Raw genomic sequence first — 26,534 nt, forward strand, 5'->3', positions numbered from 1 at the left:
CAAAAAAGACCAGTATCAAATGTAAAAGCTTAGCTTCTCTTGTAGCTTATTAATCTTTGAGGCGAATATCATATGTGAAAGTTTAGCTTTGCTTGTAGCTGCGCTACTTATATTAATTTAAATTATTAACTTTTCCTATTTGTGCATTCACGCTACTTAACAGTGATGTTGCTTCTGGCTGATTACATCATGTGTTGTATGCTATGAATACTTGCTGTCATCACCTGGTGAGATCATGTGACACGAGCTATGATTAGCTTATAAAAGTGTGTCGCAATCTCGATTTCAATGCTTCGAAAACTGATGTGCTGTTTTTGGAGGAATTAAATTTATACTTTAATAATATGGAATGTGCAGCATATCATAATATGAAAATATGCAGGGTACATGTGGCTGCACGTCACAGATCTTTCCAAAACTAATTTTTTGCCGTTTTTTGTTTTCTAAAGTGCTGGGAGTTCTGCACCGATGTATAAAACCTTAACCATTCAAAGGATTGATAAGTTTTATGGTTCGAAGGGAAAGTATACAGTCACGTAACTCCAGAAAATTCTATTTGTGCCCAGGAAATCTGGGAATTTTATTTCCTTGTCCGCGTATACACTCTGTAGGAGTAAGCTGAAGCCATACGTGTGTTGTAGGAGCATTACATACTTCTTCTGCAGAAACACAATTACAACATTTAAGTAACAATAGAAATGAATTTTGTGGTCACTGATAGTGGAAGCCTTACAAAAGCTGAAACGTTTATGCTCCATCCATTTAGAGCGGCGATATGCGCTATGACGGACATTCTTTTCGTTGCTCCCTGCAACTTCATTAAACTTGCTCAAAACTAAGGACTAGTAGAACTTTTGCAAATGGGTCCATATATTATGACTAGATTGTCAACTGTCAGTCATGAGCTACAACCCAAAGCATAATAAAATTATTCTTGGTAAAATTTAGTGCTGATTTCCTCCGTAGAAGACACTCAGCAGAGATTTTCCTCAGAACATGCACTTTTGCTCAGAACAGGCATTTGGTGGCACAATGGATAGTGCATCCGACTGAAGATGCAGAGGTCACATGTTCGAATCCAGTCTGCTTTCCGCAGTGCTGCGGCAAGGACGTCCTGTTTACGTCCCATCCGCACAGTCGTGAGTGCCCGAAGTTGTTTACTACTTCGTCATCATTAGTTTGGAGTCCATCACTAAATATGTAATATGGCACATTCATACAGACAAACCACCATCAAGATCAGTTTTCAGCCCGATCATGCACAGCCATGAGCTTTTGAAGTGGAATGTTTTCTACATGACGACGTTAAAATTGAACCACAGGACATAATTGGTATCCATCTCTGTATCACAAGCAGTGTTGTCTACGTCTTGTTAGTAAGTGGCAAGGTGTGCAACAGAATCATGCGCACACATGCAAATGATCTTAAATTCAAACATTCTGATGGTCATATTGGGACAGTCTCTACTGATCACACGAGGCTTGGCCTCTGTACGATACAAGTCACCACAGCTTTCCAGCCTTACGGCAGAGTGGTCAGCCACATGACCAAAAAATGGACCACCTATACAATGTACCAGGTTTTTAACAGGTACAACAGATCAAAATTGAACTGTCAAAACATGTACCATCCTATCTTGTCATCGGCGGATTTAGGGTGATTATTATGTATGATGGACAGCCATGCAATTGCTCTGGTTGTGGCCAGGAAGGACATGTCAGGCCAGATTGTCTCTGAAGGTGGCTTGCTCAGATCCCGATAGGTGAATCTATACTCCTTCTATAGTGAAGACCTATCCTCTCAATTATGCCAGGATTGCACGGGCGGCCACCCTTTCCCATATCGACCACATTCATCTGATAGCCACCCCCGATAACATTTAGCCACCCCCGATAACAAGGCCATGATAGATTCTGCAATACCGGATCCAGCCTCTACCATGGCGCCCCGTCCTGAGGACGATCACCGACCAACCTTGCAAGAAAGCACAGATGACAGGAGGGACATTGACCCACGGGTTGTGTCAACAGTGGCTTTTCTTCCAGGCACCAGAGCAGCTGAAGAGATCCACCCACATTCGAATACTGAAACACACATCCATAAACAGTGTTCCCTGCAGAAACACAAGAGACGGCGGCATGCTCCATCGGATGAATGCTTGCATCAAACGTCTGACATGGACTGTGTACAATCCAACAACGGTACCAGTGGTACAGAGGCCACAGTAACATCCCATCCAGCTGATTGCCATGGTGATGGCTTCAGTCCCCCCACCCCACAGAACAGCAGGAGCATATGCAGACAACCACTGCTGATTACCAGCTAGTAGCACTGAAGGAGTCTGTGCCGAGTGCTCCACCAACCACCAACAGCCTCCAACAGCCGATGATATCTCATGGCGACTGGGTGGACGATGGTGAGGAAAACTCCTTGCTCATCATGTTGGACAACACACAAGGGAATTTGCCCCACCACTGATCACCCTTATTCACCAACAGTGTCAGCGATGAGACAGCTTGACGTCATGTGCACACACCCCTTACAAGAGTTTGAGGGCAAACACGGGTGCTATGGATAGACCTAAAACTTATTGTGTTGCAGCTATAAACATCAACACTATATGGATGCATGAAGTTATCCTTGCTTCTGGATATGCTGAATTCTGCTTCCATCAATATAGCCCCTCCAGGAGGTGTACGTCGACGACTTCCCAGGCATGTCCGGTTATGACGCTTGCATCTCTCCAGCTTCCCCCACAGGCAGCGGCGTCGCTGTACTTCTTTGGGAAGGGATAGTGGTGGACGATATCCTCTTTCTGCCTGGGGCGAGAGGAATGGCACTCACAGTACTGGGTGTCCACCTTATCAATACCTACGCACCTTCCAGGACAGACATGCGTCATGAACATTCACAATACTTTGCAGAAGACATATCCCCACTATTCCAAGGCCACCATGACCATCTGGTGTTTGGAAGTGACTACAATTGCGTACCAGCACCGGAGACCAACTCCCACGACATAAGCTGTTCCCGGAACTCGAGACACTAATCCGAGACCTGCAGAGGGTGAATACTTGGGAACATATTTACAGCCACCGTGGTGAACCTGGATTAGATTTTATTTAATGGCTTCCTTAGTCTCACACTTTGCTCTGTTTCTTTTTGCTCTTTGCTGCAGCTATCAATAATGTTTTCAGTTATGTGCATCCCCAATTCAACACAACGAGTGCACTTATTATTTTCAGTTACTTTCTGCTTAAAAAAAGAAATAATTAAATAAATAAAATAACAAAAAAACAGCTAATGAAATAAAAATAAATGGAAATAAACATCCAAAATGATAAAACCATTGCATTCCTTGTACCACATTCCCAGGAATGTTGGGGAGGAGACATTGTGGCCAAGCCTCGGGTTGCAACCCCTGCCCACCTTGCCTCTGCCATCCTATGATCTAATCCATTTTCCATTAAAAAAATGAAAAAAATAAAAATGTCCTGGAAGAGTCATATGTTTTTAAAAGTTTTACGGAAAATACTAAAATAGCATTAACAAGAACTGATTGTAGCAGTTGTTTTGATTGTGGTTTATATTACATATAGCTTCACATTAGTCCTAGTGTGAGAAATAGACAACAGAGAATAAGTGCATTTACTTTGTGAACAAGCAAATAAACATGTTTGGAAAGCATTGCTAGTAGTGAAGATATCACCATACGCTCACAGTACAATGAAGGGTAGGATGGTGAGGTTATACGGAGAGATATAAGGCGTGAACAGCATGCAGGTGACACAAACATATGGGCTGTGATGTTTGTGAGTGTAAACAAACGTTAGTGTCTGAAGCAGACTTACTTCATTTTTATGTAAGATGATGAAAGTGCAAAAGTTAAAACAATAAGGATCCTAGCTGTATAGTACGGAAATAAAAACATTGTTTCTAATAAGGTAAAAGTGTGTGGTCACATTAACTGGAAAATATCTTTTTGGACATGATGTTTGTGAACAGTGATTGCAAATGTAAGCACATGAAAAAGCAAGGGAAACACAATAATATTCTGTTTCTGATTGGTAACGTGAAGTTTTGTAATAGTGATTTGGTTTTCACATGAGAGGACTATTGAGTCATTTTACAAATAAGTTAAAATGTTCATGAAGGTTAGATTCAAACCAGCAATTTATGGACATAATCTTATAAAATTTTATGGTTTACCACTCTTAACAACTGACCTATCGAATAATTAAGGTGCGGCTGGGTTAAATGACAATTTTCACTAGGCATATAATTTTGTTGAATGACGCTATCCTTCGGTGTAACAGTGGGAGAACATATCTCAGAAGTAAGTTAATACTAACTTCACAGTACTACAAATTTTTAATTAAGTTTCTAAACTTATGTGTCAACATGGTGGCAATTTGCTGGTACAGTGCAGCCCCATTTTACTCATCTTCTCATTCTCTGTGAAATTCAAAAACACATTTCAGAAGTTTTTATAGATGTATTTGTACAGTGCGGTACTACACACCATTTGTAACCCATTTTATGAAACGTAGATTGCAAAACAATGCATCACTGTGAGATAGCATTATGACAGTAGGAGCAGCGAGCTAGCCAGTGATGTCACAGGCATCATATGACTCGAATGGAGTGTTTTAGAGGGCTTTCAAATTATTTGAATTTCATTTCTGTTTTTATAAAAGAATACTGAAATTTAAGAGGAAAAAAAGCACATTAGGAGTATAAAATGACATAATTAATCATTTAAGACAATTTTCAGATAATAGTCAAATACCCTATTCCATTCAGTGTTCTGAAAATGCATGTGAAATGTAAGATTAGCTAAAACTTTTCATATGCCTATTTTCAATTTCAGGACTACCTGACACTAGCACCTTATCACCAGACATGACATTAGAATCACTTGGCATGGACTCATTAATGCAAATAGAGATACGTCTCTGCATTGAGCAATATTATGGAAAATCCCTTAGTGCAGAGGAAGTTCACACTCTCACTGTTCAGAATCTGTTTGATTTTGACAGAGCATACACATCAGAACCAAGTGGCAGAACAAGTCCCATTAGTGAAGCCGATGCACCAAAAAAAATGGAGCATTTCCAAATAGAAAGGACAGAAGAGAAACATTCGAAAGCAGCTGAAAAGGAGTTTGTACTTTTGGACTTCAGTGCTTCTCCACTTGTTCCAGAAGAGACTCTGGTGATGCTTGCCAATGAAACTTGTTGTCAGGCAATGCCCATGTTCTTTGTGCATCCAATAGATGGAACTTGCAGACTTTTACAAGAAACTGCACAGAGCATGAAGAGAGCAGTCTATGGACTGCAACTTTCTTATGGATCACCACGAACAACACTTATAGAGCTTGCGACATTTTATGTCAGAGTGAGTAAGATAGAAATAGCACACTTGTAAAAAATCTTATGATATATATATATAAACAAAGATGCTGTGACTTACCAAACGAGAAAGCGCTGGTAGATAGACACAATAAAAAAACACACAAGCGCACACACAAATTTCAAGCTTTTGCAACCCGCGGTTGCTTCATCAGGAAAGAGGGAAGGAGAGGGAAAGACGAAAGGATGTGGGTTTTAAGGGAGAGGGTAAGGAGTCATTTCAATCCCGGGAGTGGAAAGACTTACCTTAGGGGGAAAAGGGTACAAGTATACACTCGTGCACACACACACATATCCATCCGCACATATACAGACACAGGCTTTCTTGTTTGGTAAGTCACAGCATCTTTGTTTTTTAATATATTTTTCCCATGTGGAATGTTTCTTCCATTATATATAGATCCTGTGACTTACCAAACGAGAAAGCGCTGGTAGATAGACACAATAAAAAACACACAAACACACACACAAATTTCAAGCTTTCGCAACCCACAGTTGCTTCATCAGGAAAGAAGGAAGGAGAGGGAAAGATGAAAGAATGTGGGTTTTAAGGGAGAGGGTAAGGAGTCATTCCAAACCCGGGAGCGGAAAGACTTACCTTAGGGGGAAAAAGGGACAGGTATACACTCGCACACACACACACACACACACACACACATATCCATCCGCACATATACAGACACAAGCAGACATATGTAAAGGCAAAGAGTATCCATAGGGATGGATATGTGTGTGTGTGTGTGTGTGTGTGTGTGTGTGTGTGTGTGTGTGTGTGTGTGTGCGTGCGAGTGTATACCTGTCCCTTTTCCCCCCTAAGGTAAGTCTTTCTGCTCCCGGGATTGGAATGACTCCTTACCCTCTCCCTTAAAACCCACATCCTTTCATCTTTCCCTCTCATCCCTCTTTCCTGATGAAGCAACCATGGGTTGCGAAAGCTTGAAATGTGTGTGTGTGTGTGTGTGTGTGTGTGTGTGTGTGTGTGTGTGTGTGTGTGTGTGTGTGTGTGTGTGGTTTTCTTTTTTTATTATTATTGTGTCTATCTACCAGCGCTTTCTCGTTTGGTAAGTCACAGCATCTTTGTTTTTTAATATATTTTTCCCATGTGGAATGCTTCTTTCTATTATATTCATATATAAACTAGAGGTACAAAATTTCAAATGTTTAATGCTGCTGATTGTCCTACTGTGTAATTTCAAAATAATTTAATGAACTGACTGACAAATTTAACAAATATATTAAAACAACACATATTTAATAATAGTGAGCCATAAGTCTGATGTTAGATTGGAAAGAGGGAACAGCACAGCTCGCAGAAGAGGTAATACAGGAAATGAGGCAGAAAAAAAGAGAAGCAAGAATAGGCAAAAGCTGGGGGGAAGAAGAGCTTGAGAGAACCAATTACTTGCTGGGTTCTGAAGTGCTGGTACTAGGAGGAAGATTCATACAACTTGACTGTCAAATCAAAAATCTCCCCCACCCCTTTTCTTTCCCTTTCTCTCTCCCTCTCCCCTTCTCTCTCCTCCCCCCTTCCCCTCCCCATCTCCCTTTCTTTTACATCCTCACAACAGTGAGACTATTTGTGAGACACAAGTATTTAGCTGAACAAGGAGCAGAGTAGTAGCCAACTATAGTGCTGAAATTAAAAAAAAAATCATTTGAAAAATCTATAAAAGTATATGACATAATTGTTGCTCAGTACTTACTTACAGGAGTTGAAATACAAGTACTGCTGATAGTCACGTATAAAAGTACGTGGCACTTTTCCTAGCTTTTGAAACTAGTAGTTCCTTTCCTAGGGATAAGGAAGGGGTCCTCAGGACAGGAGAGACCTATCTGTTGTGAGGATGAGGGAGACAAAGATTTGACTTTTACCTCATCCTTGCAATAGATGGGTCCATCTCATCCTGTACCCTTCATTTTTAAGCTTCTATGACCTATCCTCCTCTCCTCCCTGAGGAAGGAACTGTCAGTTGTAAGAACTAGGACAGTGCCATGTACGCATAGGTGCTAAATTACCTTCCAATACATTGTTTATCACTAATTCTAATACATTGTTTATCACTAATTCTATCTGGCTCTTCACTTTAGTTAAGTTTGTATGTCAAGTGATACAAGCTGGAAAGAAAGATGTCAGAGAAATGGAAGAATTATCATGTGCCTTGAAGTCTTAGAGTACTAACATGAATGCAGGATTGAAACAGAGGACAAAGGTTTTTGGACTTAAAGAACATGTCAGTTCGCCTTCTGCAGACAAATGTTTTTTTTCTTTTTCTTTTCTACTTGAAACAAATAATGTTTACAAATGAAATACAAATAAATAAAGCTCAGTTCCAATGTCTATCCTTTTGCAGCAAATGCGTACAGTGCAAGCAACTGGTCCTTATATACTTCTTGGTTACTCTGCGGGTGTTGCCATTGGTATTGAAATGGCCAGGCAGTTGGAAGCATCTGAAGAAACAGTATTTCTGATCACACTAGATTTCTTACTGAATCCACTGGAAAATGGTTTTACAACATTCTCCATTTTGGAAGTTGGTTTTCTGACACAAACAGTGTCACACTTCGTTTCCAATCTTGATGAAGACAAAGTAAGTACAGATATGTGGATTTAATAACTATCGAATGTGTCCAGCAGTTCAGGCATGTGAGAACAAATAAAATTATAATATGATTGAATAACAAAACAGGGTAAAATTATATTCTTAAGCATTGATTAACCAATTGTTATTAAAAGAGAATTCAAGAAAGGACGAGATAAGGAAATACATGGGCCTCTTGACAAACCAAATTTAAAATTAGAATATAGGGAAATGAGATTACAACAAAGAAAAATATATTAGCAATGAAATGTCGACAATGACAGTCACTTATGAAAATATTTTGTCAGTTGCCAATAAAGTGAATTAGAGGCAGTTAAACAAGAGATTATTTTTATTTTATTTATGGATCTTCCTTTCCTTTACTACTCACGTTTCTGATTCACACAACATGTGCACTGGAGCTTTGATTGCTTTTATGTGGTACAATCTTGTTCCATTATAGGCTTCTTACTCTCTGCAGGAATCCATGTGCTTGCTTTCCCCTTTGACTAATCTTCTTATCATTCCTTGGACTGTCTTTTATTATACTCACCAGGTACTTGAAACTTTCTACTTTCTTCTAGTACTTGTCCTCTGGTGCTTATATCAATTGCTACTCTCATCTTACTCCTTATTGTCACCATTACTTCACACTTCTTTGCACTGTCCCAATACTTTTCTCCCATACATTTAGCCTTTTTTTATCACTGTTTTTTCTGCATTCTTTTTCTGATTCTTCAGCCATCATTATACTGAACTTTCCCCATTCCTCCTCTACTGACGGTATTGTATCTCTTGTTACATTTTTCTTTACTATCTTCTGAAACAATTCTTCCTTGCATTTCTGTTCTTTGAAATTCCACATTTGTAATCTTTCCTGTCTTTATGCTACCTTTTCCTCTCTAATCCCTCTATCTAGTAGAAGGTGGTGACTGCTATTGATGGTTTCACAATGTATTATCTTCAGACCTGTTATTGGTCTCATTGTCTCCTGGTCATGCATGACGTTTTTCTATCACAGGTTACATCTGAATCAAAATTGGTATCTGATGATTTAACTGCTGCAATAAATTACAGATGATATTGTAGATTTAATGAACAAACATGAAGATTTAATAGAACTGCCCAGATAATGTACAAACAATGAAACAGCAGTTTGTTTTACAATTTAGAGTAGTTTTAAATGCAAGAAAAGTGGACAAGTAACTCAAGAAGACAGTAAGGGGAATGTTGATAAATGGTTGATATGATAGCTTCAAGTTCTGGACTGGGGAAGTACTGAAGAGCAATAAAGGACTCACTCTATTAGAAGCTGCAAGTCTACATACAGCTCTGGATGCTCTTTATTCTTGGAGCTCATTAAGTTGTTAAGTAAAAGTGTCCTTTGCTTAGCTCAGAAGTATTTATGTTCTAGCGAATGCTTTCTTAATGTTATGGGCTACTTTAAGCTCATTTTAATCATTTACAGTTGAAGGCCATTTGCTAGGTGTTTGTTGTTCTCAAGTGCTTCCAAAAAAATTGAGCTTTGCTCTTTGTTTGCCAAATGGGTGACCATTTTTTTTGCTGTGAACTCCCCTCAGAACATCGTCAGGAAATAAATATTGTATGAGGGATATTGAGAATGAGAATGACATGATCACCACAGTGTATGCATGTGTCTGCACCCAACATGCTTTGCAAACATTTAGATGCCAAATGCAGCTAGCTGTTTCATCTGCCTATGTGCTGAGCTGTAGAGGTTTATAGTGTTGAAGGAAATTGAGTTGCCTGCTGATTGTGAGATATGTTCTGTAATTTTATTATCGAGTGCAAGAAATTCCATTGTGCCATACAAAACAAGCCAAGTGACATGACCACCTGTCTTCTGGTATGATGCTCCTGCATGACAGAGCAAGGCCACACCTTTCTGCAAATCTGCACAAACACAAGGTCTGAGCATGTCATTTGGTAGTAAAAAGTGGATCATCCACATTACAATCCAGACCTGGCACCTAGTAATTTTAACTTGTTTCAGTACCTAAAGGAATTCCTTGGTGGTCAGTGGGTCAGAAATGATGAAGAAGTGAAAACTCCAGGCATGGATTGGGTTTCTTTACTCAAGGCAGATTTCTCAGATATTGAATTTAAAAACCTTGATGAGCAGTATGACAAATGCTTGAACAACAAAGCGAATTATGTAGAAATTTAGATAAGTCTGTAGAATGTGGAAAAAATATATTTGAATGATATTTACAGTATTTTTCTTCTTATGAGAAAATGAATCTTAGTTTTTAAAAAAATATCGTTTGTAAAACATCCACAATTTGTGTTTTCCTTCATAAGTAAGAAATTGTTATAGCTGGTAACAAGACAAAATATTTAATGAGGACTTAACTTTTTGTTATAGCTCAAATCAAAACTATTTGCTCTGCCTGACTGGTATGCACGGCTTGAGTACTGTCTTCACCTTGTTGGCCCATACCATCCCAAAGACCTTCAAGCAGCTCTTGAGAACTGTCACTGGTTTCTAAAAGCCATTATTGAATACAGTATTCCATCTGACAAAGTACTGAGATCACCTCTCCTGCTTATAGCAGCAACTGATGGGATCATTAAGCACAGAATAAACAAACGGTATAATTTTCAAAAGGTAGGCTCAAATTTTTAATTACAATGGTTGTTAAATAACATTAAGTAAATGAAATTTGTAACTTGTATGAGAGTGTCCTCAGCTGGTAACTAATTTTGAACTGAAACATGAGACTACATTCCTATATTTCTTCTCTTGCTGTGAAACCTCATATATTCTATGTTTTTCTGAAAGCTGCTGAAGTAGTGCCAAATGGAAATGCTTACATCAGTTACATAATTTCTTAATACGTATTTATTTTTACTTTCATGACTTTCTACACAAATATATCAATTTGTTTTAAAAGTATTAAGAAGAAAATGAAAATTTAAATTTATTAAAAATTTAATATGTGTTTTAACAACTGTTTCCTCTATTGTCTTAACATGTATCATAATTCATTTGACCTCAAATGTAGCACTGTTGTGATAAAAAAGTACATCAAATTATCCTGTTCAATTCTACATACTGCAGATGGGAAATTTTGGGTTGTGGTTAATTTTCCAGATGAAATACAGGAAATACTTGCTAAGCATCAACACATATCTGTTTATACTGAAAATTTAATGAATAGGTAAATCTAAGTAAGAATAGCACTCACCATATAGACAGATTTAGTTAGTGAAACCTGTCTGGATGCTGAGTACCAAAAATACTGATCGGAGGACATAATATTTTTTGTTATTTTCAAAAATATATTCTGGACTAAAGTGTGGTAGTGGTGAAGCACGTAGCCTACAGCATATGTAGTAATAAATGACAATAATATTAAGTTGTTGCATAAGTTCAAAGTAATTCTGTTTTGCATATTGATATTCCAGTTGCTATTGGTTTATTTATATTTTGTCATTTTTTACTTGTGGTTCACTGTTGCTATTTGAGCTTTGACATTTGGAGATAGTAAGTGGAGCTGTGGATGCTAGAGAATGGAGTGCCAAGTAGAGAAATTGGAACATTTCTGAAATATTCCTCTGTTTGAGCTCAATAGAGGGATGACAACAGAGGAGGCAGCCAGAATCATTTGCACCATGCATGAGGATAATGCACGGTGCATTGGACAGTGCATGGCAAGAAATAGTTTTGACATTATTGACTCTCCACATTCAAGAGCACCTTCAGAGTTTGAAAAAGATTGTTTAAACACATTAATCCACAATGATGCATGTCATTGCACTTGCAAACTGATGAACTGTGATCTTTCTATGATTGTGCAACATTTTCATGCAGTGGGTAAGGTATAAGAACTGGGTGTATGGGTAAGACAGACAAAAAACAGGATACAGGAGTTGGATTGGGATGTGATTCCTCACCCACCTTATTCACCTGATCTAGTGCCATCTGATTTTCACCTTTTCTGCTCTTTATTGAACAACCTTTAAGGAACTTCCTTTCTGGATGAAAATGTGCTCTGAACATGGCTCGACAAGTTCTTCATCACAAAACCATGTCATTCCTACAGTCACGGAATCAAAAAGTTACCCCAGTGTTGGCAGTCTGTTGTTAATAGTGAAGGGGAATAAATTATTGATGACTACAGTCTCTGTAGGATTTATTAAACTTATGAAAAAACTCAACAAACTGATGCACCAACCTAGATTTGTACCCAACATGCTCGCTATTGAAGAAGAAATTTAAAACATAAATAACTTGTAAAATGCAAAGTAACAATTACTGAACTTCTTGCTTAGGGATATATTGTCAGTGAGGATTGCTGCAGTGCAGTAATTCACAAAATGTGTTATGTTTTAAGTTCAATGACAGGAAATACTGTTTTCCAGTATTTACTTGATATTGCATTGATCCAAGAAACAATGCTGGACTGCTCAAAGAAAAGTTTTCTATTTGTGTGGAGACCAGTGCAATTAAAAAAAGGATATGACAGACATCACATTACATACACACTTAAATTAATTAGATGATAATATGTAGAGAGTGGATTTTTATGTGCTAAAAAAACTTTAAAATATGAAGGAAAAATATAAAAAATATGCATAAAAATGCAAAATTATTTAGTTTCAATATTACAAATCTTTAAACACTTATATTAAAAAATCAATCACCAATCATGCTGACGCAATGGTGGATTGAAACAACTCACCATGACAGAGAAGCACGAAAGTTTTCTCCAAGTATCCAATCATAAACCAATGTCAATTGTCTCGAAATAATGCTTGATACTGGGAAAGCATATTCCAACAACACATGATGATAGTGCTGCATAATTCATCAAAGGAATGTCACTGACAAACACATTTCCAATTTCACCAAAGTCTGCTTTCCTTTCCAGAATCATGGTTGTTTTACACACACTATGATATCCACAATTTTTCTTTGCGTACCTTGAAATTCTAGCTTCCAGTTTTGGACTTTTGATTGAATTAATGTTTTTCGCAGTGTCATGCACTTCCTTAAATGCCTCAGTTAATGAGTTGATTGATGTTTCTAATTTTTTGATAAAGTGAATCAAAAAACTTGAATTTGCAAATATGTAAAACAATTCATTTTTTAGTGAATGTCATTTAGTATGTTATGAAGGATTTCAATTGAAGAAGCATCATCCTTATTTAGTTCATCAGTCACTTGTTTAAAACTTTCAAAATCGTTTGAATAATATGCTGCTGCTTTCAACTATGTCCCCCAACAAGTGACTATGGGTCTAGGTGAAAGTCCAAGAGCTGGATTTTTGGCTCTGACCAAATCAATTCTTGTTGGCACTTTCACAAACACCTTTTTGCCATCTGAGATCAATTTTTCCATGTTACAACAGAATGTACATATCTGCTTACATACTCTGTGTAAACTATGTACTATACAAGTTAAGTATATCAAGTGTGGGAAACTTACAGAAAGACCTGTGGCTACCTTCTTCATATATTGAGCAGCATCTGTATGTAAAACACCATCAAATTTCACCCCATTCAGCCATAATTGCAGAGATTCATTGAATAAGCAAGCTATTGTTCCATAATTCAATGCTGATATTTCTTTATATGCTAACATAAAACATCACTTGAAAATTATTTCATCATTTTGTAGCACACCTACCACTACACTTGCCACTCCCCCCCCCCCCCCCCCCCCCCCCTGATTCTGCTGTGCTCTGATCTTTCTTAGGATCTCATCATGACACACAGGCACATACACGTTTCTTAATGTTGATTGCTCTGGTGCTTTGGAATGGATATACTTTGTAAGAAAATTTGTGAGCACTACACTTCTGTTTATATAATGTAATTTCATGCAAAAGAAAGTGCTGCGTAAATTTGCATAACATTCAGAACTTTTTGAAACTACAACAACTTGTCTATAAATTGTACATTAAGTGACCATTATATATTTACTACCTGATAAACTGCTGCAAGTCTTGAGATGACTAGTCTGCATTTTTTACATAATAGAGTTCTAGAATCACTTGTAATGATGCCACTAAATCCAGGAACACATTGTTGCAAACAAGAGCAAACACTTGACTTTACTTTCAGCATTATATCACCACATCTCTGAAAATACTGTAGTGTATAAATGCTCTGCTGTAAACAAGATGAGGGCAATGACTGCAGACTGTTGTGTACATTGCATCAGCCATCCTCATTGTAAATAAGGGATTCCCCTTTTGGATAGTGGGGCAGCATGTGTTGTGGAGGTCACTCACTATGCAGTATGTTTGCAAAAGTAGTTCATTCATACTGCTTTCATGATATGACAATGCATGAGGTGGTTGTGTTGTTTTTTAATTATAACAAAAAATAACATATTATATGTTTTTAGCAAAATTATGTACAATATTTATTTATAAAAAAATATTATTTTTTATACAAAATAGAATTTTGTGTATGACTGAAGTGTGCTGTTTTGGGACCATCTGTTCTTAGTTACAGTTTTTTATCCATAAGGAAAAATATATTTCTTTACAAAAAAATCCATTCCCTAATAATAAGATGGCATGTGTGTTTTAGCCATACGAATAGATTACTGGAGAATAGAGCTAGTTTATTTAAGCACTGGACAAGAAATTTAAATATTCCCAGATCTAGAAACTGCATACAAGATTGTATGGGCAAGAACTGACCATCAAGAGTGATCTTTGTAAATTTGACTTAATTTTGTAATCGCCAAAATAACATTACATACTCTCTCAACCTAACCTTATGTAATCCAAGTTGGACTGTTGTAAGGAACTGTGACTGACAATCTGGCAATAAACGTTCAGATAAAACAATTATATTTGTCAGTCATTCTTTTTATTTCATCTCACGATGCATTTCAAAAGTACACACTCTCATCTTCAGTGGAACATTGATATTGTGTTGCATATTTGTTAGCTGTATCCAGCCAGTTGCCTATTGTGGTTTCATTTGCTACAAAAACATATAACAGGCATTTGTCAGTGTAATATGGCATTAAGATTAGAAATTTTAAACAACTGAGAAGTTGAGTCATTTTAAAAAGTGATGGGGTTACATACAATATGTTCCTGTGCACAGAACCCTGTAGTTCATCATAAAAATACATTTTTAACTTAATGTTTTTCACAGAACATGAACCAAAAACATAAACAAACCAAAGATTATACTGATGTAAAGATATAGTGCCTTGCTCAGAGATCATTCATTACTATCTTACATTGTGTATCATAAATTTATTTTTTTATTTATTTAGTACCCATATTATCACATTCATGAATGGACTTGTCAAAGTGCAGAACAGTATAAAATATTACATATTTACAGCATTTACAAAATCTTATCATTTGTATCAACATATTTTTATAACAAAAACATTATTCTGCTTAATTAGATTATAAAATTATATATGTACATATAGATAAAATAAAAGCTAGCGAAACTCCTGGGTTGATTTTACTAAAACTATTAAATTCCAGTACTTTAGTTAACTAGGCATAGTAACATATGGCACAAAACAACTATAAAGTTGTTTCGTTCTTTACACCAAATTGTTAAAAGTATTACTATTGCAAATACATAACAGTAAAGACACAAATAAAAATAAAATAAAAAATATAAAACTTGCAAATTTAATATTAACATAGTCTAATTCTTATTATTTTTGTTCAGTGCTTTGGGAATTATCTTTTAGTGAGGTCTCTCAGGAAGTTAGGAGGTGAAGGAGTTGTAGTGCGTTGTCTAGTATATCTGCGAAGCTAATTGCCACTGTCTAACCTTTTTCATTTAGTGTGTTCTGTTCACGTTTTCTGCTGTAAATGAAAATTTCCAGGTCTTCATAAAAATTGAGTTTGTGCCCTTTGTTTATTTTATGAAGTTTCTATTGTGAAAGAAAATTTCCAGTTCTTCGCAAAAATAAACAAAGGCCTCAGACTGAGTCTTTATGAACAATTGTAAATTTTCATTCAAAATAAAAAACGTGGACAGAACACACTAAATCAAAAGCTGAGGTAATGGCAGTGAGCTTCTTTAAGAGTTTCTCAGATGTACTAGATGATGCATGATAACTTTTCCCACTTTCTACTTCCTGAGTGACCTTAACAAAAGATAATTCCCAAAGCAAAGTACAGAAACAGTAAAAATTAGACTGTGTTGATACTAAATCTATAAGTTTTATATTTTTTGTTTATAATTTTATTTTTATTTGTGTCTTTACTGTCATGTATTTGCACTAATATTACTTTTAACAAGTTATTGTAAAGAATGAAACAATTTTATAATTGTTAAAGTTCATCCACATGCAACAACCTGTCTGTGCAAATGTCTATGCATATCACATCAGTGCAGAAAGATCATTGTGTGTGGACAGGAGATTTGCACAGATATGAAATGTGTGTAAACCTGAAAATTGGAGTTGGAGGTTTGAGTGAAACTGCTCAAATCTGTGGGTTCAAATCACATTTGTGAAGACACATTCACCTGTTTGTTCACTCAGATGTTTCTTGTCAGTGTCTTCAGCGTGAATTTTAAAATTTCAGATGCACATCAGTGATCTAGGTAGTTCATTGCTAAATTTATAGAAATATATAGGCTTCATATACTGAGAAGCCAAAACATTATGACCACTGCCTACTTGGATGCTGCCTGGTGGTGTTGCAGGCATATGACACAGTAACAAAAGTATGTAAGCGGAACAGACATGGATGGAGGATCACCCTAGAGAAGATATGCACTACAAATGGGGAAATCCATTAAGATAAACAATTTTGTTAAAGGGCAGATTGTTATTGGGCAGAGCCTGTCTACGAGTATCTTGAAAACTGCAAAGCTAGTCAAATGTTCATGTGCTACTGTTGTGAGCTTCTATGGAAAAAGGTAGGACAGTGAAACTACCACTAGGAACTAAATTATTGGATGTCCATGACTCTTCACAGAATGTGGGGTTCAGGGGCATGCCTGCTCTGTAAAGTAGGATGGATGGTGATCTGTGTCATCTCTGCCAATACAGCACAAATACTGGTGCATTCATAAGTGTTTTGTACTATGCCATCCATTGCACATTTTTGAACATGGAGCTCCACAGCAAACCACTCCTACATGTTAATATGTTGACATTGTCAGTTGCAATTTCAGTGGGCATGTGACCATTGGGATTCGACCATCAGTCAGTGTAAACATTTTGGCTATTCGGGTGAATCACATTTTTGCTACACCAGGTTGATGGTTGACTCCACAAATGCTGTTATCCAGGTGAAAGGCGGCTTGAAACATGCAGCATGTCACAGACACAGGCTGTTGAGATCAATATTATGCTAGGGGAGACATTCTCTTGTGTTTGCATGGGACCTGTTGTTGCAGTTGAAAACAGGTTGACAGCTGCAAACCACCTGCAGTGTTTCATGCTTGATGTCTTCCCTGTTGGTGATGTCATCTTTCAATAGTATAATTGTGCATGTCTTGGAGCCAGAACCATGCTACTGCAGTTTGAAGAGCCTTGATGTTTCAGTGATCAAATTCACCTGATGTAAATCGTATGGAATCCATTTGGGTTGCTTTCGGGTGCCATCACCACATAAGCAATTCAACAGTGTGTTATTTAGGTGAATTACATGACCTGTCCATAGATGTCTAATGTAACACACCTCCACAAACCTACCAACAAACTGTTGCATTCCTGATATGCAGAAGCAGTGATGTATTTTGTTCCAAAGATGGGCAAACAAACTTAGTAGATGGTCATAATGTTTTGGCTTATCAGTGTACAGGTTTATGGAAAATTAAAAGCAGGGAATACAAGGATAGGGATAAGAAGGCAGCTGCTTATAACTCTTTAACACAGAAATTATGAGTGGTTGACCCTATACAGAGAAATGATACATAATAAAAAAAAAATCATTGTGGACTGTTTACCACAAAGAGCTAAGCAAAGTGGCAAAATGTATTCATTCTGGTGCTAGGGGATTGCTAGCATATATCACTCAATACTGTCCTATGCCACAATCTAATGTGAGTTGTGACATCTTGGAACAGTACCTTCAGGGACACAGTTACTACTACAATTCTTTTACTTCCTAATATAATTAGTGGTTTAAATGATGCAACCATTTTAACCACTGAAGGCTGCTAGTTTTATTCCTTTAATACACCATACATCCTAATGTGACACACACAACACCAATATCATACATCTGATAATGGCATAGGGCTGAAACTGGCCAGTAATGTAATTTTTATGAATGGTGCACTAAAGAAATAAAACTGACAGCCAGCGGTGGTTAACATGGTTCCATCATTTAGATGTACATTGAGGCTGTGGACATGTCATGAAGAAAAAATAATTTTTGTTTCATAACAAGAGTGATTTAGAGATGAACAACAGAATTCACTACCACAATAATACAAGTAAAACTTTCCAGATTTTTTTGAATCACTGTCTAGAGTTCAGAATGAAATTTTATATTCTAGTGCAAAAGGTGCTGATAGTCTTTAGGCAGGAAATTGAAAATCTGGACTTAGAAACAAACTGAGCTATAGTTCATTGGCCACTTGTGTAACTTCTAAGAATTTGGTGTGTCTCAAACTGTAAAAATGTGATCTGTAACATGTCAGAACTGAGGTACAGTACCTTACATGCATTCATGAAATCATCCTTCAGAATACCTCACATATGTTGGGTATAATTTCACTCAATGCTTGTTTTGAAATTGCAGTAGCAAATTCTAGATTCTTGTAGCTCCTATTTCCAGGAATCTTAATGTCACTATCAATCACTCATGGAGAAATTGCTCTCCTCATACAAGTTTTTTCTGTATTATATGTAACAATTGAAATGTATTGTGGTAAACTGACTGAATTAGCTGTCGCGAGAATAAATTACAATGATGAGACCAGTCTTGGAGTAGTACCATCAGACATCACTAGTTCATAGGACAAGTGAAAGCTCAAGAATCAGATAGAATCATGATTGCAATCTCATATTTATTTATTTATTAGTCGCCATTGCTACATATGACATGTGCCCTAGAAGATATTTTAGTCTATTTTCCACAAGTATGTTTATCATTAAAATCCACAGTGTGTTTAAAAGACTTAAGACTGGCCATGGATATAGTACCAACAATAGCCACTAGATCTTGGGCTAATTGAAAGATCGAACAGAACTCAAGATTTCCCAAACTGTGACGTCAACTGTTCAAACAGTTCAAGTCGTGTTCAGAAACAGTCCTATCAATAGATGGCACGCAAGCAGTAGATTGGAACTTGTGTCGCCTGATCATACCACATTTACAGCAATCTGCTGCATGTACAGACATTTGCACAGACTGATTGTCATGGATGGATGGGCCTTTATAGGTACCTATGATTCACAGTGTCAATTAGTAATCAATGATGTCTGAGTCAAGGCACTATATCTTTACATCGTTATTATCTTTTGTTTGTTTGTTTATGTTTTTGGTTCATGTTATGCGAAAAAATTTAGTTAAAGATGTTTTGTTTTTTTATGATGAACTGCAGGGTTCTGTGCTCTGGAACAGATTATGAGTAACTCTGTCACTATTAAAATGTATAATCTTAGTGCCATATTACATTAACAAACGCCTGTTATACATTTTTGTAGTGAAATGAAACCGCAACAAACAACTAGGTGCATCCAGCTAACAAATATTTAACACAATATCATTGTTCCACCTGAAGATGAGTGTGTAAACTCTCAAAATGTGTCCTGGGATGAAATAAAAAAAGTGACAGGTGCAGACAATTGTTTTATTTGAAAGCTGTGAAGTTTCATTTCATTTCCTCCTCCACTTCTTGGTGGTTCACTTTTTTTAAAGGCTGTGTGTGATTTGATCTTTCTATTGATGGCCAGATTAACCTCCAGATGTAACTGAGAACTCTAGAGGAACCTTCAGCTCACTAGACATGCAACAATAGATTAAGTTAATTGTGGTTTTGTGAGCACTGGGTGTGAAGAGACATCCTTTGAAACAATACTTTATCTGAAAATTAGCTAGAAAAGATAGTTCAAATGTCCACTAATGACAACAAACAGACTAGACCTCTTTGAGGATGACCACATTGAAACTGGTGTCAGTGACCATAAGTCAGTTGTAGCAATAATGATTACCGAACTACAAAGGGCAACTAAAAAAAGTAGAAGGGTTTAAATATTCAGTAATCTAGATAAAGACAGTTGGCTGTCATATCTCAACAAGGAACTTGAAGCATTTAGCTCTGGGGAGGAGCTTACAAACTGGAACTGTGGCTGAAGATTACAAGAATACTTGACTGGGCTCTATACAGATAATGTGCCTAATTTAACAGATTGTAATGGGAATGGCCTTGTACGTTACACGGTCTATGCAAAGTAAATTCTCAAGAAACAGCAACTGCTGCACAATACACGTAAAAAAAAGTATGTGAGTATACGTAAAGAGATACTAAATGAGACAAATTATGCTGTTAGAAGAGCAGTGCACAAAGTCATCAGTGACAACAATTGGAGAATCTTATCAAAATACCTCTCACTAAACCTAAAGAAATTCTGGTCACATGCAAATGCTGTCAGTGGCACCAAATTAATTTCATTCACTCAAGGATGACACAGGAACTGAAACTGAGAGTAGCAGAGCAAAGGCATAAATGTTACAGTCCATTTTCAAATCTTCTTTTACAAAGAAAAATTCAAGATTACTGCCACACATTAATTACTGCTCCACTGAAAGAAGAGTGATATAGGCACTAAGAAAGAACTGAAATTGCCATCGTTAAGAAAATCTTCAGGGCCTGATGGAATTCCAGTCAGATTCTGTACAAAATTTGCAGCTGAGTTAGCCCCTATTTTAATCACAACCTACTGCGGATGTGATGAACAAAAATTAGTGCACAGAAGTTGAAAGAAATCACAGGTCATACCTGTCTGCAAACAGGGTAGCAGAAGTTATCCACAAATCTACCATCCAACACCGTTGACATCAGATCAATGCAGAATCTTAAAACAATATTCTCAGGTCAAATGCGATGAGATATCCTGAACAGAAAGACCCCCACCATGTGAACCAGCATGGATTTACAAAACATCAGTCGGGAAAACCAAGTTGTGTGTTTTTCATGTAAAATCTTGAGCCATGGTTGAAAACAACCAGACAGATGCAGTATTTCTTGTATTCCAAGAAATGTTTGTCTCAGTGCCCCACCAATGCTTACTAACAAAAGTACATTCATATATGATATCAAACAAAATTTGTGACTGGCTTGAAGATTTCTTGGTAGAGAGGCTGCAGCTGTTACCTTGAATACAGTGTCATCAGTAACTGTAGGAATAATTTCAGGCATGCGCCAGAGATGTGTTTGTGATCTTTGCTGTTGATGTTGTACAGTGTTGATGTTGTACATTAATGACATTGCAGACAATATTAAGAGAAGCCTCAGAGCTTTTGCATATGATACAGGTACCTGTGATGAAATACTGCACAATTATCCAGTTAGATCTTGATAGGATATCAAAATGGTGCGAAGATTGGTTTAATTGTTCAGAAATACAAAATTGTGCACTTCACAAAACAGTCTCAGTGAGTCACATTTGGAATCAGTCAACTCTTACAAACACCCGAGAGCAACAAGTTGTAGGGATATGAAACGGAATGATCACATAGGCTCAGTGATAGGCAAGGCAAGTGGCATACTTTACTGTTAGGGTATTGGGAAAATGTAATCAATCTGTACAGAATGTTGCTCACAAAACACTCATGCAACTCCTTGTAGAATATTGCTTAAGTGTGTGGGACCCTTGCCAGACAGGACTAACAGGGGAATACTGAATGCAGGTAAAGTAGGACAATGTGAATAGTTACAAAATTTGTCTGATTCACTGGAGTTGCCCTTAATACCTGAACTGGCAGGCACTTGAAGTTAGATTGCCAGCTATCCTGCAAAAGCCTGCTTATCATGTATTAAGTGAGGAATCTAGTAATATACTACAACCCCCTAAATATCTCTCCTACAGTGACCACACAGTCAAAATTAGATTACATACACTGTGCACAGAGACATGTAATCATTTGACTCTGTATGTGACAGGAATGGGGAAAAATCATCAATATTTCATACAGTAGGTCTCTTAGAATAAAAAGGCTGATATTATCAGAATACTGGAGTCATCAGTAAATAGTATAGTAGGTCTATAAGTCAGCTGTGTGTTCATGTCACCTCTGTATAATAATGTGAATGTTGAATCATTATCTTTCCTTGTGGCACACCAAATCAAATTGGCATTTTTTTAGAGGACTGTTCAGTACTCTGATGAATGTAGTGCTAGCTGTTTTGAAAATTATTTTAATTTTCATAGTCTGTATGAAAGTTTCCTTGCAGTGTTACAATTACTGTTCACACTGTGCTACACAAGAAATGTTGCTGATCTTTGAGTGTGAAATTTTGATGCATCTGTTGACAATCCACATCTCACATAAATGGATTTTACCTCATTTCCAAAGTGACACACCTATGGAAATAGTATTATAAATGACAGTGAGATATATTAGGCATTGATGACTGTGTCAGGAGTGCAGATGAAAACTTATATGCCACTGGAAAAAATAGCTCTTACCTTCTCTTAAAACGTGTATTATCCGTTTTGAATAAGTTGGCATGAGTATGTTCGGTACTACATCAAATTAATACAAAACAGTAGTCCTTTGTATGTTTAAATTCTGTACCACCCTTGTATTTTCCTTCTTTTTCTCATTAATTCACTAGGTGCTGTCATAAATGAGAATTGATATTTCTCATCTTCTAGTAGGCAACAAATCATACATCTGCAAATTAGTTGCCACTGCTACGTAACAGGAAGATCAACTTAAAGTACATTGCTATTACATAAAAGAAGTAAGCCAGTCTTACCCCTTATTGAAATCAAGCGAGTCAGTAGTATTACCAAGCTTGGATTTCATTGTCAAGTGTACAGTGAGAGAAATATATATTTCACAGATGTACTGTCATCTTTGCTGTATCTCTTTTAATTCCTTAAAAATTCTTCTAACATCCTTTTCACTTCTACAATCCTCTAGGTCTTTCAATTTATTTTGCTCAAAGTTGCTCTTTTTCCTTCTACAGATATGATCAGCTCCAAAAGATAGAGAGGTGCCGATTTATTTGAAAATTTTGAAACAGTTTAAGTGCACCTACATCTACATCTATACCCAGCAAGCCACCTTGTAGTGTGTAGTGAAGGGAACTTTGTGTACCAGCATTGCTTTCCCCTTCTCAGTTCCAGTTGCGAATAGTTCATGGGAAGAACAATTGCCAGAAAAACTTCATGTGCACTTGAATCTCTATAGTGTTATCTTCATGGCCTTTTTGCAAGATATATGTAAGAGGAAGCAATATATTTGTTGACTCTTCAAGGAAGTAACGCTCTCGGAACTTTAACAATAAACCACACCATGATGCAAAATGCCTCTCTTGCAGCTGGTCATCTGTGATACTTTCGTGCTTACTGAATGAACCTGTAACAAAAAGTGCCACTCTACTTTGGATCTTCTCTATTTCCTCCATCAGTCCTATCCAGTACTGATCCTATACTGATGAACAATATTTAAGTATTGTTCAAATGAGGGTTTTGTAAGCTACTTCCTCTGTTGACTGACTGCATTTCCTGAGGATTCTTCCAATGTATATCAGTCAGGCATCTGCCTTACTCATGATTAATTTTATGCAGCTGCTCCATTTCAAATCAATCTGTACACATATTCTTAGGTATTTTATGGAAGTAACTGCTTCCAGTGATTGTTCCGCAATTGTGCAATATATAACAAAGGGTCTTTCTGTCTATGTGTGTGCAGTACGTTACATTTGTTTGTGTTGAGGATCAATTGACACACCCTGCAGCAAGCATTGATACTCTGTTGGTCTTCCTGAATTTGGCAATAATTTTTTAGAGTTGCAATTTCTCTGTATGCAACAGCATCATCTGTGAGAAACCCCATCAATTAGGTCATTTATAATTATTGTGGAAAGTAATAGTCCTATAACACTCTCTACAGCATGACCAAAGTTAATTTTTCAACTGAATACTTCTCCCACTAAGAATGACAGGCTGTATTCTGTTTGCTAGAAACTCCTCAATCCGATCCCACAGCGGGTCTGATATTCCCCACACTCACGCGACACAGTGTCTACCTGGGTGCCTATATATACCGCTTTCTGGGTCTCATGGACAAAAAGAGCAAGCTGGGTTTCACACAGTCGTTGTTTTCAGAGCCAGTGTTGGCTCCTTCAGACCAAATTTTGGTCTCCGAAGATGTCACATTATGGAAGCATAAAATATGTTCCAAAATTTTACAAATGATCAATGTCAGAGATATAGGCCAATATTTTTGTGTGTCTGCTCATTCTGATTTAGGTTTTCCGTTATTTCCACAAATTGCTTCAGGCAAATGCCGAGATGGTTCCTTTGAAAGGGCACAGCTGACTTCCCTTTATTTCCTTCCTTAATCCAATGCGACTGACGACCTCGCTGTTTAGTCCCCTCCCTCAAATCAGCCAACCAACCAACCAACTAATTTTGGGTTTGTTTAACTTTAGTTTGTCTGTGAGGCTTTGGCTATGTTTAAATTTGTGGTGAAGCTCTCTTTGCATTTACAGCAGTTTTCAAACTTAGCTGTCAGACCACAGCAGGTTTTTTCCATCCCTCACAACTTTGTCAACACATACCTATCTAAAACATATTGTAAAGTGCACTTGAACTTTGTGCTTTGATACTCAGATAATCAACGTTGTTAGTGATGGAGATGAAATTAACATGCTGAGCATTCATTCAGGCAATCTAAAATCTGTTTCTTGTATTTGTGGGGTGGGGGGATGGGAATGGTTATGGAAGATAATATGGTACCAACAGAGGTAAACATGAGAAGAGCTACAGGTAACAGGTGCTATTACAGCTTCCTTAACATCTTGTGATCCTCTCAACATTGCAAGACAGCTGAAGATGACATTGTACAAAATAATTGTAAAACCAACAACAGGTAAAAAATGCCTTGGATACATAGGAATGCAAAGCACTGCACAAGGAATATTGGACAGTATGTGAAAAATGTGCTTGGAAAATTAGGACCAATGCAGAACTGTATGAACTCCAATCACTGTAGATGTAAAGGCACAAAGGTTGCAGTGGCTGAGATGAGCAGAGACTGGAAGAAGAGCAATTGCCAAAGAAGTTGCTAACTGTAAAACCAGATGCTAGTCACTCAGTGGACAGACCAAGATTGTGATGGCTGAATTATGTGGTGACCGGTCTGAGAAAGTTGGAAATATGAAACTGGAGAAGGCTGGCAGAAGACAAACTGTACAGTTTTGTTCTGTCCCAACGCAATGTCTGCAGTCTTCTAAAAATACTATTTGTTTTCCAGTAAAGATAGTGGGCTTCTGTGAAGAATGATGGCCAACACAAAGCATTCTGAAAATACATTATCCTCCAAGAGTGGGATCTGAGCCCCGTGGTTACTATCCTGATAATGAGGAGCAAAAGTCACACACAACAAACAAATGATGCATCTTTGAAGGATTATGATTCTTGAATGTATAATACAAACCAATGACCAAGGTGGTGTGTATCATAAGTAAAGATTCTTTAAATATTAATCTTTATCTTTTCAAAATGATGTATACACAGTACCGCCACTTATTAAAGCAAATTTAGCATTATATCAATGTTCCTCAATCCAAATTCATAACATATCACCAAGACTCAACTTGCAACTAAGTCTAGAAGGAATACACAAAGGTTTGTTGACAGTAATGGATGCACTAATAGTAGCAGTATATGATCACACAGTCTCAGATAGTATTAAAATCTTGGAGGTGATGACATCTCAGAGAGGAAAGTTTTCCAAAGTAGTAATTCTGGCAGTGTTATTCTTATCAGCACAAACAAAGGCTACAGTAAACAAGTTCTGGCCACCATAAACATCACTATTCATCAATACAAAATAAAATTTTACGCCACGGCTTACAGATGGGCCACGACAGTTTCTGACAAGTAGTGGTAGTGATGGCAATTTTGTACTTGGTATCTGCATTAAAAAGCTGTTTGTATATAGTAGGATGTCACCTGTACACACAATGAACATTTTAGGGCGGCATCTCACTGACTTGATAACTGACTACGTGACTGTGTAGTTACTTATTACAGCAAACAATCTGAATTATGCTTTTCATTGCTAATGTACTTAGAATAATTTCAGCCACCACAAACTGCAGCTATCCTAATCATGTGCATAAGGCAAACAATCAGCACATTGCAAAAGTGCTTTGTTGATGAATAATGATATTCACAGTGGCCAAAATTGGGTTACTGTAGCCGCTGTTTATGTAGATAGAAAAACACTGCCAGAATTTATTGCTTTGGAAACTTTTCTCCATGAGACATTGGGTCATATGAATAAAAAAGAGAACATTCTTTGGAGGAGATGATCGGAGAGAAAGTTCTCAATTTTGTATGAATAAAAAATTCAATGCATATTCTCTAATGAGGGAGTT

General features: G+C 37.1%; 1 protein-coding gene across 1 annotated transcript in view; it reads left to right on the forward strand.

Moving 5' to 3' along the window:
• Positions 1-26,534, forward strand: part of LOC124605524 (fatty acid synthase-like) — a 135,820-nt gene that overhangs the window by 105,378 nt on the left and 3,908 nt on the right. Inside the window, exons 13-15 of the mRNA XM_047137268.1 lie at positions 4,872-5,398; positions 7,764-8,000; positions 10,378-10,620. Of these exons, the coding sequence (XP_046993224.1) occupies positions 4,872-5,398; positions 7,764-8,000; positions 10,378-10,620 (1,007 nt within the window). The remainder of the gene's footprint in view (positions 1-4,871; positions 5,399-7,763; positions 8,001-10,377; positions 10,621-26,534) is intronic.

This window comes from Schistocerca americana, chromosome 3 (assembly GCF_021461395.2).
Source record: "Schistocerca americana isolate TAMUIC-IGC-003095 chromosome 3, iqSchAmer2.1, whole genome shotgun sequence".
Classification (NCBI taxonomy): domain Eukaryota; kingdom Metazoa; phylum Arthropoda; class Insecta; order Orthoptera; family Acrididae; genus Schistocerca; species Schistocerca americana.